Genomic DNA, 20,079 nt, shown 5'->3' on the forward strand with positions numbered 1-20,079 from the left:
AGGAAGCCAGAAAAAGACAATTTAGATATAAAGGAATGCCAATCAGGATCACACAAGACTTTGCAAGTTCTACTCTGAATGATCATAAGGCATGGAACATGATCCTCAAAAAGGCAAGAGAGCTGGGTCTTCAACCAAGAATCAGCTACCCAGCAAAACTGACTATATACTTCCAAGGGAAAGTATGGGCATTCAACAAAATAGAAGACTTCCAATTTTTTGCAAAGAAAATACCAGAGCTCTGTGGAAAGTTTGATACCGAAAATCAAAGAGCAAGGAATACCTGAAAAGGTAAATATTAAGGAAAGGGGAAAAATGTTATCTTCTTCTTTTATGCAAACTCTCTTCTATAAGGAGTACATTTATATCAATCTATGTATACTAATATGTGGGGGAAATGTAATGTATAAATAGGGGGTAAAGAAAGACCAAATAGAAAAATCTTTCTCACACAAAGATTCACATGGGAAGGAGAGGGGAAGAAAACTCCTATAAGAAGGAGAGGAAGAGAATGTTTACTTAAACCTTACTCTCAGTGAAATCAACTCTGAGAAGGAAGAGCATCCAGATCCATTGGGATCTTGAATTCTATCCTACCCAACAGGGGTAGGGAGAAGGGAAAACAAAGGGGAGAGGGGGAGGGAAAACAGAAGGGGAGGGAAGGAGAGGGGGGAGGGGGAGGGAACAAAAAGGGAGGAGCTAAAAAGGGAAACATATCAAGGGAGGGGACTAAGGGGACTGATTTAAAGTAAATCACTGGCTGAAAAAGTTATAGCTAAAGAAGAAAGGTCAGAACTAAGGAAGGATATCAAAATGCCAGGGAGTACACAAGTGACAATCATAACTTTGAATGTGAATGGGATGAACTCACCCATAAAACGTAGACGAATAGCAGAATGGATTAGAATCCAAAACCCTACCATATGTTGTCTTCAAGAAACACACATGAGGCGGGTTGACACTCACAAGGTTAGAATTAAAGTTTGGAGTAAGACCTTCTGGGCCTCAACTGATAGAAAGAAGGCAGGAGTGGTAATCATGATATCTGATAAAGTCAAAGCAAAAATAGACCTGATCAAAAGGGATAGGGATGGTAATTATATTTTGTTAAAAGGGACTTTAGACAATGAGGAAATATCATTAATCAACATGTATGCACAAAGTAATATAGCACCCAAGTTTCTCATGGAGAAACTAGGAGAATGGAAGGAAGAAATAGACAGTAAAAACATATTAGTGGGAGACTTAAACCAACCATTATCAAATTTAGATAAATCAAATAAAAATATAAATAAGAAAGAGGTAAAAGAAGTGAATGAAATCTTAGAAAAATTAGAATTAATAGACATATGGAGAAGAATAAATAGGGATAAAAAGGAATACACCTTCTTCTCAGCACCACATGGCACATTCACAAAAATTGACCATACATTAGGTCACAGAAAGATAGCACACAAATGCAGAAAAGCAGAAATAATGAATGAAGCCTTCTCAGATCACAAGGCAATAAAAATAATGATCAGTAATGGTACATGGAAAACCAAATCTAAAACCAATTGGAAATTAAACAATATGATACTACAAAACCGTTTAGTTAAAGAAGAAATCATAGAAACAATTAATAATTTCATTGAGGAAAATGACAATGGCAAGACATCCATTCAAACCTTTTGGGATGCAGCCAAAGCGGTAATCAGAGGTAAATTCATATCCCTGAATGCTTATATTAACAAACAAGGGATAGCAGAGATCAATCAATTGGAAATACAAATGAAAAAACTCGAAAGCGATCAAATTAAAACCCCCAGCAGAAAACCAAACTAGAAATCCTAAAAATTAAGGGAGAAATTAATAAAATCGAAAGTGATAGAACTATTGATTTAATAAATAAGACAAGAAGCTGGTACTTTGAAAAAACAAACAAAATAGACAAAGTACTGGTCAATCTAATTAAAAAAAGGAAGGAAGAAAAGCAAATTAACAGCATTAAAGATGAAAAGGGGGACAGCACCTCCGATGAAGAGGAAATTAAGGCAATCATTAGAAATTACTTTGCCCAATTATATGGCAATAAAAACACCAACTTAGGAGAAATGGATGAATATATACAAAAATACAAACTGCCTAGACTAACAGAAGAGGAAATAGAATTCTTAAATAATCCCTTATCAGAAAATGAAATCCAACAAGCCATCAACGAACTTCCTAAGAAAAAATCCCCAGGGCCTGATGGACTCACCAGTGAATTCTCTCAAACATTCAGAGAACAGTTAATCCCAATACTATACAAACTATTTGACATAATAAGCAAAGAGGGAGTTCTACCAAACTCCTTTTACGACACAAACATGTTACTGATTCCAAAACCAGGCAGGTCAAAATCAGAGAAAGAAAACTATAGACCAATCTCCCTAATGAATATAGATGCAACAATTTTAAATAGGATACTAGCAAAAAGACTCCAGCAAGTGATCAGAAGGATCATTCACCATGATCAAGTAGGATTTATACCAGGGATGCAGGGCTGGTTCAACATTAGGAAAACAATCCACATAATTGACCACATCAACAAGCAAACCAGCAAGAACCACATGATTATCTCAATAGACACAGAAAAAGCATTTGATAAAATACAACACCCATTCCTATTAAAAACACTAGAAAGCATAGGAATAGGAGGCTCATTCCTAAAAATAATAAACAGTATATATCTAAAACCATCAGCTAATGTCATCTGCAATGGGGATAAACTACATGCATTCCCAATAAGATCAGGAGTAAATCAAGGATGCCCATTATCACCTCTACTATTTGACATTGTACTAGAAACACTAGCAGTAGCAATTAGAGAAGAAAAAGAAATTGAAGGCATCAAAATAGGCAAGAAGGAGACCAAGTTATCACTCTTTGCAGATGACATATTGGTCTACTTAAAGAATCCTAAAGATTCAACCAAAAAGCTAATTGAAATAATCAACACCTTTAGCAAAGTTGCAGGATACAAAATAAACCCACATAAATCATCAGCTTTTCTATATATCTCCAACAGAGCTCAGCAGCAAGAACTAGAAAGAGAAATCCCATTCAAAATCACCTTAGACAAAATAAAATACCTAGGAATCTACCTCCCAAGACAAACACAGAAACTATATGAACACAACTACAAAACACTCGCCACACAACTAAAACTAGACTTGAGCAAATGGAAAAACATTAACTGCTCATGGATAGGACGAGCCAATATAATAAAAATGACCATCCTACCCAAACTTATTTATCTATTTAGTGCCATACCCATTGAACTACCAAAATACTTCTTCACTGATTTAGAAAAAACCATAACAAAGTTCATTTGGAAGAACAAAAGGTCAAGGATATCCAGGGAAATAATAAAAAAAAAACACATATGATGGGGGCCTTGCAGTCCCTGACCTTATACTATATTACAAAGCAGCAGTCATCAAAACAATTTGGTACTGGCTAAGAGACAGAAAGGAAGATCAGTGGAATAGACTGGGGGAAAGCGACCTCAGCAAGACAGTATACGATAAACCCAAAGATCCCAGCTTTTGGGACAAAAATCCACTATTCGATAAAAACTGCTGGGAAAATTGGAAGACAGTGTGGGAGATATTAGGTTTGGTCAACACCTCACACCCTACACCAAGATAAATTCACAATGGGTGAGTGACTTAAACATAAGGAAGGAAACCATAAGTAAATTGGATAAACACAGAATGGTATACATGTCAGACCTTTGGGAGGGGAAAGGCTTTAAAACCAAGCAAGACATAGAAAGAATCACAAAATATAAAATAAATAATTTTGAATACATCAAACTAAAAAGCTTTTGTACAAACAAAACCAATGTAACTGAAATCAGAAGGGAAACAACAAATTGGGAAAAAAATCTTCATAGAAACCTCTGACAAAGGTTTAATTACTCATATTTATAAAGAGCTAAATCAATTGTACAAAAAATCAAGCCATTCTCCAATTGATAAATGGGCAAGGGAAATGGATAGGCAGTTCTCAGATAAAGAAATCAAAACTATTAACAAGCACATGAAGAAGTGCTCTAAATCTCTTATAATCAGAGAGATGCAAATCAAAACAACTCTGAGGTATCACCTCACACCTAGCAGATTGGCTAACATAACAGCAAAGGAAAGTAATGAATGCTGGAGGGGGTGTGACAAAGTAGGGACATTAATTCATTGCTGGTGGAGTTGTGACTTGATCCAGCCATTCTGGAGGGCAATTTGGAACTATGCCCAAAGGGCGACAAAAGAATATCTACCCTTTGATCCAGCCATAGCACTGCTGGGTCTGTACCCCAAAGAGATAATGGACAAAAAGACTTGTACAAAAATATTCATAGCTGCGCTCTTTGTGGTGGCCAAAAACTGGAAAACGAGGGGATGCCCTTCAATTGGGGAATGGCTGAGCAAATTGTGGTATATGTTGGTGATGGAATACTATTGTGCTAAAAGGAATAATAAAGTGGAGGAGTTCCATGGAGACTGGAACAACCTCCTGGAAGTGATGCAGAGCGAGAGGAGCAGAACCAGGAGAACATTGTACACAGAGACTAATACACTGTGGTATAATCGAACGTAATGGACTTCTCCATTAGTGGCGGTGTAATGTCCCTGAACAATCTGGAGGGATCTAGGAGAAAAAAACACTATTTATAAGCAAAGGATAAACTATGGGAGTGGAAACACCGAGGAAAAGCAACTGCCTGAATACAGCGGTTGAGGGTACATGTCAGAGGAGAGACTCTAAATGAACACTCTAATGCAAATATTATCAACAAAGCAATGGGTTCAAATCAAGAAAACATGTAATGCCAAATGGACCTATGTGTTGGCTATGGGGTGTGGGGGGGAGGAAAAGAAAATGATCTATGTCTTTAATGAATAATGCTTGGAAATGATCAAATAAAATATATTTTAAAAAAATGACCTCCTAATGGTTTAAGTGATGTAAATATTGAAGGCATTCCTTTTAGAGATTGTGGTGTCTTGAACCTTAAAAGAAAGCAGAAGACCTGATTTATCTTGGAAAGATTAGCTTTTGGTAGGAATGTTTGGGTCTTCACAAAGCTACTGGAATAATGTTTGATGACCTAAGTTTTGTGCCAATATTATTCCTTGGCTCCAGGTACAAAGGAACATCAATGGCCAATTATGGCCAACAGTACCAAATTAGAACTTATTTATTGCAGTTTCAGAGCTTTTCAGCCTCTGATTCAAAACTACTTTTCCTTAGAAGGTTTATTATACAACAATCCATTTCAAGATATTGCCATTGAGTCTAAAAGGATTTTGTTGCTTTCTTTCACCCATGAAATCACAGTTCATTCATGGTATTTTAACACAGGCTGTTACCTATGTCTCAAAGATGCTCTCATGTCTATTCTGTCTACCAAAATACTTTTTTTTTCCTTTAAAGCTGATCATGACTACTATTTACAATAATGGTTTTACTTTGAATTTTCAAATTATTTTTACTAAATTACTAAAATTTCTTTGTAAACTGTTTTGTGTATATACTTTGTACATTTATTGCATGTATATATAAATGTACATGTATATATACAATTTATTTCCTATGAATTGAATGTATAGATAAATACAAATTAGAATTTAAATTTTATATTTAAATTTCTAGCTCCAAGAATGGTGTTTGGCACAGAAAATTTAATTTACAAATAAATATGTAAATAAACCATGGTGGAAAAAATCAGAAGAAGGGACAAGTGGCTACTCTTTTCCACTGTGGAATTTCTGATAGCATGACTTCTCAAACTGCAACAATCACTTATTTAAGTATTGTCAAACACCTACCCCAGATTATTCGTAGCAATTATTGCTTCCCCTCCTGCTCAGCTTGTGTTAAAAAAATAGAGAATATCAGAAACAGTTGCAGATCGATTTCACTGCAACATTACAAGTGTACTGCTGGATACTGCTGTGGGTGATTTATTTTTCTTTTTTCCACAAAAGCTATTCTAACTCTCATGCTAGACTTGACAAACTTCCAATATCTCACATTTCTCCTAAAAGTCAACTGTTATCATTGCCTGAATAGACTGAATATACTGAAAACAAAAGCCTTGAGCATAATGTCGATATCCTCCCACTCCATTCCAAATACACTATTGTCACAGTTGTCTCTCCATTATTCATTGATTCCAGTGTCTCATGAAGAGGTGTATACACTCACTTGCACACTCCTAATTTCAACCAGTATGAAAATTTTCCACTTACATTTTTTTCCTTCACTCAATTATAGCCCTTTAAGTATCAGTCATGGTTTCTATATAGTCTTCGAAATATTCAGCTAATGATCCCTATTTAATCCATTATGATATTTTGCCATTCCTGTGCCTGCCAAGTTGTGCCTAATTCTTACTTTTTCCTCGTCACATTAGATACATGCTCAAACATTACCAACATTTTCTCACTGTCCAATTTGCGGTGGATGAGATCAACAAGGACCCCCATTTGCTGCCCAACATATCTCTGGGATACCAGCTGCTCAATAACTTCCATGAAAGTCGATTGGCTGTGGAGAACTCCTTGATGTGGTTGTCAGGGAAGGGGCCAACGATCCCTAACTATAGCTGTGACAGGCAGCACAAATCAATGGTTGTCATTGGAGGGATGTCATCTACACTGTCCATGGCCATGGCCACTTTGTTAGGACTATATAAAGTCCCACAGGTATGTGAGGCAATACTTTTGCCCATTTTCAACCCATATTCTCTATGAGTTTATAATACACAATTCTTTATATAATCTGTACTGGCATCAGGGAGTCAATTCACATTCATCAAGAAGCCCTAGGCACAGATTTGAAATAAGAAATAGAAAAAGTAGTAATAAATGTCCCTTCCATGAAGGAACTCACTCTGTTCTTTACTTGAGGTGATGCTATATTGAATTATTCATTTTGAGTGATAATTTTGAATGAGTAAACATTTTCCCAAGCAATAGTCATATCCTCTCAGTTCACCTTGGAATATTAGGGGAAAATTCTGAGGAATTTGGAGAGGTTATTTTTTTCCAGTCTCAGAACAGAAATTTGCCAGGGTAAGGAATATGCTTATATACATTGTGAAATTAATTTGTACATTTATGCTACCTATATGAAGCATCTGTCCATCCCTTCAGTGCTCTGTTCTAATAATTAGCATCTAATTCTGTGTTCAGAGTGATCTTGAAATTTCAGCTGAGAATTTGTTCCTTTATTTAATCTGGGCCTGATTTGTTAAATATGTGATGTATTCTTTAGACACAAATTGTTTATCTGTTCAAGGGAACATATTTCTGGGGAATAAATATTCAATGCCTGATATGCATTTTCTAACTGGATCCTCAGAGAATATTATGATGAAGAAGAAAAAACCCCTGGGTGTTCTGGATATTGAGTCATCATCATGACAATGATGTAGAATCAAGAGCTGGTTAAGTGCAAAGGCTGGTCTCCATTTACTTACTTGTCCGAATGCACCCCTTCATAGGCAAGTAAGATGGGTATTTGCACTAGGAAAGTAAGGAATTACATATTTCCGTAAATTCCCTGGTATTTCTCTGACACAACTTACTCATAATGTCATTGTTTCTTTACATGGCCCTTTGGTAGTTTCACAGTTTTCATTCTTCAAAGATCATGATGATGGTAATCCATCATCCCCCTTTTTTAGCAAGTTCCTATGAGTAGCAATTGTGAATATCAACATTCCTTTGAAGTTCGGGTCACTCAAATAAATGACTAATTTCCCAACTAGGAATCAGTACAATTCCATTCAAACCACATTGAGTATACAGTGTCATGTGATATTCATGATGCAAAAAAAGTCACTAATAAGGAAAATAGAGTTACAAGAAAAAATGAATGTATCCTCATTATTTTGTGTAATTTTTATTATTCTGTTGGGTCAGAAAAGCAGGCACTAATTATGTTACTCTCATAAATTACTTTTGTACTACTTTTGCTCAATAGCTACTGAATTAGCTGACTTGATGGCCTTTAGAACAAATTGTTCTCATCATCCCATTTTCATGCAGTAGCATTTCATTCCTAACTGAGTCTGTGGATGGGGCTAGACACTTACCCTCCACCTGGTTTAGACTGTCTGCCAATAAAGTTTTACTAGTATGTGGTCACTTTGCTTGCTAGAGCTCCTAGGAGCTACAGGAGAGTGTTGATAGATACCAATGAGGTATTGGGTTTGAAGGGGGGACTATCAACTCCTATTAAGTCTGAGTCCTATTATTCTTATATACATTTGATTTGGAAATTTTGTGGTCCCCTGATTAAAAAATCTTCATCCTTCAATTGCTCCTTCTTACTCAGACATGAATAAAATGCTTGGCACAGAAAGGCTGGATAAAGCATGGTTGTTGTATAAGGTTAAAAAGTGATGAGATCAACTAAGAGGACATATATCTATGCTTCAATATTCAACTCATGAGTTCATTCAAGAGACTTAAGTGTCTGTTCTGTTTGCACCACAATAAAAGAATTTGGAGCAATGAGCAGATGTTCCATAGAAGCTGATTTTGAAAATGATGAATGTAAGAAAAAAGGGACTAATAGGAAGAGTTGTCTAAAAGTAGAATACTGTTGTTAGTGGAAGATGATATTACCTCACTACAAAGCTTCAAACAGAGATAATTGTTTGAGCAGATATTAGTAAAAGGATAGTTTATATTAGGATAGATTAGGAGTTCCTTTCAAAATATGTCACTTCTTAATTCTGTCATGTTGTGATCTCAATCTTGAATCCACCTCGAGAATTGCCTTCTGTTAAAACTATTGTAGACAAGATCTATCCAATTATATTAAAGAGAATTTATCAATATTTTCAATATATAAGGCTTTGATATTTGCTTGAGACGAAATTTAAAGAACTCAGAATTTGCTTCTATATCAGCACTCTAATTATTTCTTCTTTATATTCATGTAGCTCAGCTATGGCTCATTTGATCTTCTCCTGTCTGATGAGGTCCTGTATCCATACGTCTATCAGCTGGGCAGCAGGGAATCCACTCTGCACCTGGCAGCAGTTCAACTGATGCTACATTTTGGTTGGACATGGATGGGACTTGTTATTTCAGATGACCTGACAGGGGAACAATTCTCCAAGCATCTAAAAGAGGAGATGGCCTGGAATGGTATCTGTCTGGCTTTTACAGAACGAGTTTCTGATAAATTTAAACATGAAGGTGATCCTATTAAATTCTTGTCTAGGATCCTGGGGTCCTCATCCAATGTGATTTTCATCTATGGAAATACAGACTCCCTTAAAAGTTTTTCTGAATTATTGTTTGCCTTTCCGTTTTATGGGAAGCTGTTGGTCATCAGTGCTTCCTGGGATTATTCTGCAGATTCTACAGGTGAAATGATGAGCAATTTTCATGGTATATTAAAATTTTCTCAATTCAAGAGGGAGATTCCTGGTTTCACAGATTTCCTAAAAAGTGTGCATCCCCAAGCCAACCCTGAGGACATTTTCCTTAAGTCTTACTGGCAGACAGTCTTTCATTGTTTACTTTCAGAAATAAAGAATTTAAATATAACTTCTTGGCAATGCGATGAAAATTTGTACTTTGAAGATGTACCTACTATTTATTTTGACAAGACCATAATGGAATTGAGTTCCAATATCTACAATGGAGTTTATTTATTGGCTCATGCTCTCCACCAAATTCTTCAGACTGAGATAAAAGATTTATCAGAACTTCTAGCATACCCGGTTCTCTCTTGGAAGGTAACCATCCTCTTGCAACCTAGAATTTGCACAGGCTACTCAAAATACTTGGTTTTGTTTTATCATTATTTTATTTTAATAACAAATTTTTATTTGTTTTCCAAAATTATATTACTCATGCTCTCTCCATCTCATTTTCCCTCCCCATTTCTGGAGTTGAGAAACAATTCAATCTTGGTCATATGTGTATTATTACTCAAAACATATTTCCATAGTATTCATATTTGGTAGTGAATAACCTTATAAAACCCCAAACCCAAACCATATACTAAAATAAGAAAATACATTATTCTATGTTGAAACATCTATCTTTGTATGATATTGCAATAATTTGAGACTTCAATATGACCACTTACTCCCTATTTTTGTCTATTTTATTTGATTATATGATGTTCTGTGTAAAAACCATGGTATTCTCTTAGATAGTTACCATTTACTCCAATTCTAATATAATAATCTTGGGAAAAATATTGATGTTCTTCTTTATACACATTTTTCAGCATATAACTCTATGTGGTAGGAGAGTTCCATTAACTCAACTCAAATTTAGGATATTTATTCTGTGCTAGATCACAATAATACTATAAAAATTAGATTATAATTTCTAATAATAGAAATACTATATTTTAATAGATTTATTAATGATCATTAGAAATCAAAGAATAAAGAAGATACAAAATAAAGAACATGTGTCTATGGCTGCTCAACCAGGTCATATACCCTCTATACCATAACCAAGCTTATAAAAGGAAGTAATGTGCTCAGACTTTCCACATTCCCACCTAATATCCACTATCTACAGGAAGGACATAATGACAGGAAGTCAGTGGGCTCCTGGGAAATGTAGTTCTTTTTTAGGGTAACAGATTTTCAATTATATATTGCCCACTGAGAGCTGAGGAAGACTGATTTCTCCAAAAGATCTTATAACATAACCAACATTGAAATTACAATAATTTAGGGGAAAAGGAAAAGAGAACAAAATCAATGATTGCTCAGCACATTTACAAAAATATAGTTAGGGAGCAGTCCCCTTTTGCATAAGAGTATACAGTCAAAATAAATGCATTCAACCACACACAGTTCAAATAGCCACAACCCAATGTTCACTCTGGATCTTCTGGTGAATTGTGTGGTCTGTGCAGGCATCTTCATGGTGCCTTCTCCAAATACTTCACTTTCTGATTTAGAGAGGTAGAATGTTTCTTAACCTAAAATTATTCTCAAAAAAAAAAATTTAAACTTTGCAATTTAAAATAATAATTACCCCCTGAAGAGGATGTTGAAAAACACAGGGATCACTTAGGGATGCATGGCTGAGTTTTGAGGTATATGAATCAATTATCAAAAGAAAAAAACAGAAACATAAAAGAAAAATGAATGGAAGAACAAGTAAACTTTTTGGGAGAAAGAAAAAATTCAAAAACAGAATCAAAATACCAAAACTTTATGTGCACAAAATTTTGAGTAAACAAGAATAAATTCATAAGAAACCCTTATATTACGGTTCAATTAAAGTAAAGTCTATCCCATATGTCTGAGGGACAAAATGCAGTAGTATTTTACTTACCCATTTGCAGCCAAGACTACAGGAATTTGCCACACTATGAAAGACAGAATAGGGACTAGATTATAGGAGCCAAGTAGGAGTTAAATTTGAGATACTTGGTAGAATGTAGGACAAGGAAGAATTGCCTCTGATATATTTCAAAACAGCCTCAACCTCACACCCCAAACAAGTTTAAGTCCTCTTGTCTTGCCTCAAAATTGCATCAATCCAATTGGTATTGGTTGGTCTCTTTGACCTTGTGCTTGATTGACACTATGCTGTTTAGCTTTGTGATTATTTGGCAATGTGCAATGACTCTATGTATTTTCTTCTCCTGGAACCAGACAGAATCATTAAGCAAATTCCCATAAGTATTTTTTAATAAATGGCAGGTTTCAATAGTCTAAGGCTTGTGGGTATACATTCATATTGTAGCAAATATATTTTAAACTTATATTACTGCAAATAAAAAAAAGTTTAAAAAATCTTCTAAATGCTGTTGACATGTGCATCAAACAGAAAAAGGAGGAAAAATAAAACAAATAGTTTGTTGCACCTGTAAGCAAAAAACAATAACAAAAGTGTTTTAAAATTCAAATATATATAGCTTACAGATATATACACACTGTGTCCACTAAGGAAATGTAGAGTACAAAGGTTTCTCACCCAAAAAATGAGATCTATTTCCTTTTTAACTTAACCACTGTATGAGTACAAGTGATTTTCAGAATAAAACATTAATATAGTAGATAATGCACATTCAAAGAAGTACCAAAATCCCCAAAATCCACAATAGCCCATTTAATTATAATAGCAAACAAACCCACTATCATATTTCATATAAGTTGCTCTATGACAAAAAAAAAACAACAACAAACTATGAACTGATCGATATTTGTGACAATTTTTACAGATGTTGCAAATCTTTCAGCCTTGGAAAATATGTTTTTAAACAAAGTAAAACTTATTTGGGTCTAGAATATCACCAAGAAATCTAGCTTTTTCTGGTAGATATAAATTAACTTGAATAGGTTTTTCAGGAGCTCTTTTTTTGGCTTCCTGATTCATATAAACACTTTTTGAGGAATAGTTCTTTGTTTCTCTAGCTTCAATTCAGCATTCTTTAAAATATAAACATAAAAAATTCATCCATTCAGAAACAACTAGTTAATTAAAATTATATCTGAAGACTGCTTAAAATCATCATTAAATTCTTAGCTTATTAAATTCTCTAAAGTTTGTTAGCTAGATTGAGTTCATCCAATATCTATGTGAAACTTAATAAATGATAAATGGGGGAAAATATTTATGGGATTTTACAATATTTTGTGCAGTAGCCCTAGGGGAAAGGAAACAGTAATAGTTAAGTTTCAGTAGATTAAAATGATTAAGTTTAATAGAAGAGTATTGAATACATTAATATATGAACTTAAAACAAAATTAAATCTAAAAGAAAATAATCAGCAAAATACAATAAAATGCAGAGGATTTTATGAAACAATGGAATCTGAAAAGGCCTTAAAAATTTAACCTCCAGTCTCTATAAAGATCCTTAAAAATCCCTTGAGATTCCTTTTGTCAGTATTGGGAGAACATGGGTTTTAGGAATCTCAAACTGGGCAGTCCCAAATGGAAAAAGAGTTGCAGAGAGATAAACTTCTCCCCTGAGTCTCAGGTAAGATAAGTAAAAGGATCACTGTACTCATGAATGGTAGAAGCTGAATGAAATAGACAATGCACTGCTCTTTCATAGAATATGCCATGCTTATAATCAACTTCTTGTTTGGAAGAGTATCTTTTTTCTCCTCACCCCCCACCCTCCAACCTTCCTCTGCCACATGGATGCTAACTGTTGCCTAAGGACAGAACACCCCAGTTTTTTACCATCTTCCCTGACTCTTAGCTTCTTGGTGGCAATAATCAGCAGTATCAGTAGGGGTCAGGGTCTGATTGGAAGGCCGATTTTAGGAGCAGAGCTGCTGGGAGACTGGGACTTGGGGCCAGATAAGCGATTGGGGTCAGGGGCTGGAGGAAGCAGTATCAGCAATGCCAGAGTCAACAGTGAGGGACAGAGAAAGAAAGAGGAACGAGGAATGAAGGACTCAAGCAGTTGGGCTAGAGAAGTGGTTTATCTCTTCTTCATCAAGAGACCTCCAGCCAGGCCAGGCCAGTAAAGAGAACAAGTAACCAGCAAAAAGTAGAAAAACAAACAAACAAACAAACAAACAAAAAAAACACAGCAGCTCCAAAGAGATTTGGAGTTTCTGGGGGTGGGTGGGGTGGGCAAAAAGCTTTGGCAGGAGAAATGTGACTTTAAAAAATTATCTAGGTTATCTAAAAAAACAATTGAGAAAATTTCTTGTCCCATTTGTTCACCAACTGTAAAAATTCAATTATAATCTCTAATAATAGAAATATTATATTTTAAGAGTGTTATTAGTGATCATTAGAAATCAAGGAATAAAGAAGATACAAAATACAGACCATGTGCCCATGGCTGATCAGTCAGTTCACCACCAAGCTCAGGACAGAAAGTGAAGAGCTGGGACCTTCCCTGTCCCTGCCTAATATCCCTTATCTACAGGAAGTATGTAATTAGAGGAAGAAAATGGACTCCTGGGAAATATAGCTTTTTTTAGGGTAACTGATTTTCAATTATATACTACCAATACTATGATGCTTATATATAGAATCTCATTGATCAATTCTGTTTTACCTTCTAACAACAAATGAATGCTGATCAAAATATTTGATATTTGCACATTAATGATTATATTCACAGTTGCCTGAATGATACATTTATTTCTTAAAAAGAAGAGAACCCAGTAGTGAAAATTGTATTCTATGTCTTATTGCTAAGTCCTAGAGTAACTGGTTGCTTGGTGAACATGTTGGGAAATTGGAGGTGTATGGAATCATCTTAGCCTAGTAGAATTCATAAAATAAGCTCATATATCTGGGTACAGAAAGCCTAGACTTTGAATAAGCATATTTAAAATATAATTATACAGAATATATTCTATGAAATAAAATTCTATGTCATCAGTCACCACAGAACTGACTGGAAGTTCAACGAATTTTATTCAATAATCATTAAGAGAATTTTGAGTCAGAAAAACATGACTTTCTTAAATAGACCAAAGATGAGGCACAGAAACTTAGCCACCATAGGAGATGTTTGTTACTAAATCAGGAGAAAGATGTTTACCAGGAAACAGATGATCCAGAAAAAAAAAAAACCGTAAGCTCCTGTCCTTTGTGTACTGACTTCACTACCTCCCATCTCTTAATTGACAAGTGTACTGATTTAGAATATTGAACCTTAGAGACTACATTTCCCACAATACCCTTTTCCTTTTCCTGTTTGTGTGTCCTTACATGGGGGGAGTTTTGACTTCCTGTTTCCACCCACCAGTCTCTGGGATCCATGATGGAGGAGGGAGGAGTAGCTCTTGGTTTTTGCTAGCCTTGATTTCTTATTCTTCATTATAAATATTTAATAAATGTTATTAAATATATTACCTATAGTCCTGGATATTAATTTTAATCTTCATATTTTTGACAGATCAAAAAGAGATTCTATAACTTTATTTTTCCCTTAGAAGAAAATCTGGCAGCCTGTTTCTTTAAACCCTACAGCCTGGTTACAGCCCAGCATCCTGTTGGTTTCAAAACTGCTCCTGGTTTGCAACTGAAACTGCTTTTCTACTGGGAGTTTTCAAACCCTTCTCTAGTTGCCCAACTGTGGCTCATTCCTATAGCTGTGCTTCTACCTTCTGAGCCTATGGCAGCTGTGAGTATTTTTATAAACCCTGGTGGGCCTGCAGGCTCTTACTGGCCCAGCTGCCTTAATTTAGGGGACTTGGTGGAGAAGCAGCTCCCCACCCAAGACATGGAAAGCAGCCCAATGAGCCTGATTGACCGTTCATGTCTGCAGCTTGGCCAAACCCTGGCTAAGAGGCAGGCCCACCCTCCCCAGCTGCCTCAAACTACTACCTCAGCCATGGCATCCCAGGCCCCGCCTATGCTGCCACTAAGTACTGCAGCTGCTAAAGCCTAGTCATATCTGGCTTGTCTTCCCATACCTGCACCCCAACTGCTATGGGGATTTTTTTTTTTAGTCAGAGCTAGTTCTAGCCTGGCCCCTACTCCTGAGTTGCTGCTGCTTTTGCTGCTTCTGCTGCTGCTTTTGCCACTTCTGCTGCCCAGATCCATTCCAGCTGGTAAATATAAGCTTCCCTTTCCCTAGCCAGTGTGGAAGGGAACCCCTCGCACCAATGAACAGCTGACTGCCCCCTAGGCTCCATCAGGCTCTTTGCCTTGGCTGGGAGAGTTCTAGCCCTCTTTTAAACCAACCCAGCTTAATTCCTACCCCTCCTTGCTTTACCAAATTTCCCATAAATCCATCTCTCAGTCTCTGCCCAATTGTGTAGTAATATCTTCCATTTTGGATTCTAGCAGCCCCAAACCACAGCCCTTACCCTGAAAACCACCCCTAACCCCTCACAGTTGTAGAGCTGCCTCCTGGTCACTAGAGTTCAATATAAAGCACTGTTTTTTTTTCTTCTCTCTTCTTCTTCCTTTTTTTCCCCTTTCTCTTCTCTTTTATTTTTTCCCCTTTTCCTGCTTAGCCACAGTGGTTGTCTGCTGCTACTAGATGGCAGCAATAAATAAATAATTTAATTTTTTCCCCTTTAAAAAAATAATCCAATAAAATCATAATGAAATATAATAAAAGGAAGTAAATGCCCTCACCTTCTAATCCCACCCATTATAATAATAATAATTAAATAATAAATCAATAAATATATATTATTTTTCTCCTTTTTTGATCAAAATGCTGAGCAATATAAATGCTACCATATGTGAAAGCCTTTTGTTTTTATCCAATTAGAAGCATGTACAATTACAAATTCCCTCTTCATCCTTATATCTTACCATATTTTATTTTTCTGATCTTCTTTAAAACAAAAGATGCCTCTATATGAGAGATTAAAGTAGAAATGCAGGCCAAAATGAAAATTCAATAAAAAACTATCGAACACTTAAATGACCAATGAAAAATACTGATCCCACCCGAGACATATCTGAATTCTATGGACTTGCTTCTGAACCACAAATAGAGGCTGTTCCTTTTTCTCCTGAAATGCAGATGAAACACCCCCCCCCCATATATATCAGGTACAGATCCTTCTCTCTAGTACTCTGCAACATCTCTTTCATTCTCTGGAACTCCTGGCTGATCTTACCCCCTCTGATTTCCTTTAACCCTCCATATTCTCCTGCCCTTTCTCCCACCCCAAGATTAGCCCAAACTCCAAATAAATATCATTCTACTCCCATAACTCTTCCTACCCATTTTGCCTTAGCATCCCCACAGTCAATTCCTAAGGAATCATAGACATCAGATGACTACTATGAAGCTTCTTTCCCATTAAGGGAAGTGCCCGAAATAGGAAGTATTGGGGTTGTGGTGAACCTAAGACATCATTTTCCTTTTATATCCCAAGAAATTAGACAACTGAAACATAATGTACCTTGATTTGAATCTGAAACTTTGGTCATGATCAAGAATATGGCTAATATTTTTTACCACTATGACCAATCCTCTAAGGATATTGAGAATTTGCTCAATGCTTTTCTAATGGAACATGAGAAAAAGGAAATCACCTCTTATGTTAACATGGTCAAGGGGTGAGCACATTGGCCAGCTCAGGATCCTGCATGGGATTATAAAAGTAGCACAGAACAGTTGCAACTACATCATTGTAGGGATGCCATTATAACAGCTATGCGAGAATGCTCTGAGCATATGGGAGCATGGTAAAAATTAGAAAGGCTTAGACAATCAGATAATGAGACATTCTCCCAATTCATGGATAAGCTCATTGACCTAGCAGGTCAATATTGAGACCTTGATATTTCTAAAGACAAAGTTATAAAGCAAATAAGGAAACATTTTGTCAACAAATCTTGCAGGGTAGTCCAAGATTATTTTAAGATGCATTGGCCATGGTAGCCTCAGATGGACCTTGAAGAGTTGAGAAACACTGATTCTTATGTGTTTAAAGGCCAAAAGGAAAAACAGGAAGAAGCTAATAATGATAGAGGCCTTGAGCAAACAAATCAAATGTTTGGAGGTAAAAATTGATAAACAAAACAAAGGGCATGATGCTCAAGCAATGGCACTAGCCCCTCTCGAAGAATATAAATATCAGTCCCTTACTAATTCTGTCGTAAGAAGAGTCACATAATGATGAAATGTAGGAATAGTTTGTGGGTGATGATGAGCTATACACAAAGGAGAAATTCTTATAGGAATGATTATAGGAATGATAAATATAATGGTGATTTCTGGAATCATAATTTTAGGACTGATAATAATCCTAGGGACATAAATCAGTCACCTGACAACTCATACCAAATGATTCCACAGCAGTAGATTTTGAGTGGAACTCATCCCTGAACCACACAGGGAGCTATTGCCTTTCAGGGCTCAGTTCAAGGTACTGCCCAAAGATTATGAAGATGTACAGGGTGGGGGTTCGGGGCACAGAAATCAGAGGCTACAATCTTTGATTTTACAGACCATGACTTCTTACTGCCCATTGTCCCTATCCTCTCCCTCCCCCATACTAATGAGCCCCTTGTAACATTAATGGTTGGTAACAAGTATTATGATTTCCTTTTGATTCTGGAGTTTCCTGGTCTGTATTGAATAGTACACCTGATTCGTATTGCAATTTCATTGGCTCAGTTAATGTCGGGGGAGTGCCAGGGAGAACCCTATAAAGGTTCCAAGGCTTAACCCTAGAATAGTGTCTGTAGGACCCCTTAATGTGGAACACTGTTTCCTCTTAATGCCTGGATTCCCTTTAAATTAGCTGGGGAGAGAACTTTTGTGCAATTTTAGAGCCAAGATACTTGCTCCCCAGATGGCTCTATGACACTGGAACTGCCTGAGGAATCCTTAACTTTACTCCCTGTACTTCGTTAAGATACTCATGAAATGAAGGAGACTCCTATTTTTGAGATCCCAACTGATATACTTGTATCTCCCTGGGCCACATCATCTTCTAATCATCTTTTTGATCATTTCTGATTGAAATTCTTCAAGAGTTCAAGGAGAGTTTCCATTTCCTTTGGAGGGTTTCAGAGCATTTGCTTGTGTTTCATCTTCTATTTCTTCAGTATTTTGTATTTTTGCTCCATAAAATGTATCCAAAGTCACCCCCTTCTTCTTGCTTTTCTTGGTGTTTGGAGGCTTTTGTACTTCTGTACTGTTTGCCATCTCTGTCTGAGTGAGGAGGACTGGCTCTTCGTGTATCAGTCTGATGGTCTGAGGCTTTAGCCCCAGGCAGATTGTCCTTTCTCCGTAGCTGTTCTGTCTTCCCGGGGAAGCCCAGAGCCTGCCTTCCCCTGCCTGCCAGCTTTTCGGGTTTTACTGCTCTCAATTACCTCCTGTTGTTTTTTCCATTGCCTTACTTCCACAGTCTGAGCCTGGCACAGCACTGTCCGCAAGGTACCTCAATGCCTTTGCCAGCCCTGAGGTTTCTGTACTTTCAGAACATTGTTTACTCTAAGGGGGTAGGGGTCTTGGCCTCCCTGAAGTCTGAGGGCTCCTGGTGTAATTAAGTTCAGCTGGGTTGGGCTGAATGAGTCCCGAAGCAAATGAAACCTCCTCTGCTGTCTGTGTTAGATGCCTTAAGGCTGGCCCAGGTTACTTTCAAGGTAAGCCCTTCTCCTGTCAGAGCAACCCCTTTGCTGGCCTTGAGGATTCTATCCTTTCAGAAGCTCTGAGGGCTTCCGATGTGATTAGGTTCAGCTGGCTTGGGCTGAATGTGCCCTGATAAAGGAATCTGCACAGATGGAAGCAGGAACCAACTCAGATGGAAGGACCCAGCCAAGGGGCTACAGGCTCACTCCATCTCTTTCTGTTTCCTTGCCGTCTGTTTTGGGGGCCCCCAAGACTGGACCAGGTTACTTTCAAGGTGCATCCTTCAGAATAGCTAACCCAGAGGCCATTTTGTGGGCTCTGAGTGTCCCCCTGCTGCTGTGGGCTCAGTGCTCTGGGTTGGGGGGGGAGGGGTCCTGGTACCTTCCTTCTGCCTTCCCCTTAGATCTGAGTGATCTAGAATTCTGGCTTTTAGGTGGTTGTACCTTTTGATCCGAGTCCAGAAGGAGGGTTCCCCGGGTCTGTCCTGTTGTTCAGTTTGAATTTCAGTGCCCTAGGAGCATTCAGTTTGTGATAGATAAGGAAGGGTTTTCCGAGGTCTGAACGTTTGCTGCTTTTAAGTGGTCATCTTGACCAGGAGTCCTGTTTACACAATTCTTAACTGCTGATACAGATACCATTCTTTTAATTCAGTATATGGATGATTTACTCATGGCCTCACCAAATGCTGAATCATGCCTAATGGATAGGAAAAACCTTCTCTTAGAGCTACATAAGAGTGGCCAAAAAGTCTCCAAGGACAAAGTTCAGTGGTGTCTCACCATGGTACAATATTTAAGCTTCATTTTAACTGCTGGATCCTATTTAATGTCTCCAAAGCCTATTGAAAATATCCCCCAATAAAAGCTCCTACCACTAACAAGCAATTGAGAGCTCTTCTTGGAGCAACTGGATTTGGTCAACATTTGATCCCTTGCTATGGGGAAATTGCTAAGCCCCTTGTAGCACTCACAAAATAACTCAATACCTGAAACACTTAAATTGGAAACAGAACACCTAAGAACTCTCAAA

At 37.0% G+C, this 20,079-nt stretch overlaps 1 protein-coding gene across 2 annotated transcripts in view; it reads left to right on the top strand.

The window, feature by feature from the left end:
• The window catches only part of VN2R621 (vomeronasal 2 receptor 621), a 32,822-nt gene that overhangs the window by 3,912 nt on the left and 8,831 nt on the right, over window positions 1-20,079 (top strand). Inside the window, exons 2-3 of one of the 2 annotated variants that reach the window (XM_007497303.2) lie at window positions 6,440-6,731; window positions 8,981-9,784. In XM_007497303.2, the coding sequence (XP_007497365.2) occupies window positions 6,440-6,731; window positions 8,981-9,784 (1,096 nt within the window). 2 annotated transcript variants of the gene reach the window in all.

Source organism: Monodelphis domestica, chromosome 6 (genome assembly GCF_027887165.1).
Source record: "Monodelphis domestica isolate mMonDom1 chromosome 6, mMonDom1.pri, whole genome shotgun sequence".
Lineage (NCBI taxonomy): Eukaryota > Metazoa > Chordata > Mammalia > Didelphimorphia > Didelphidae > Monodelphis > Monodelphis domestica.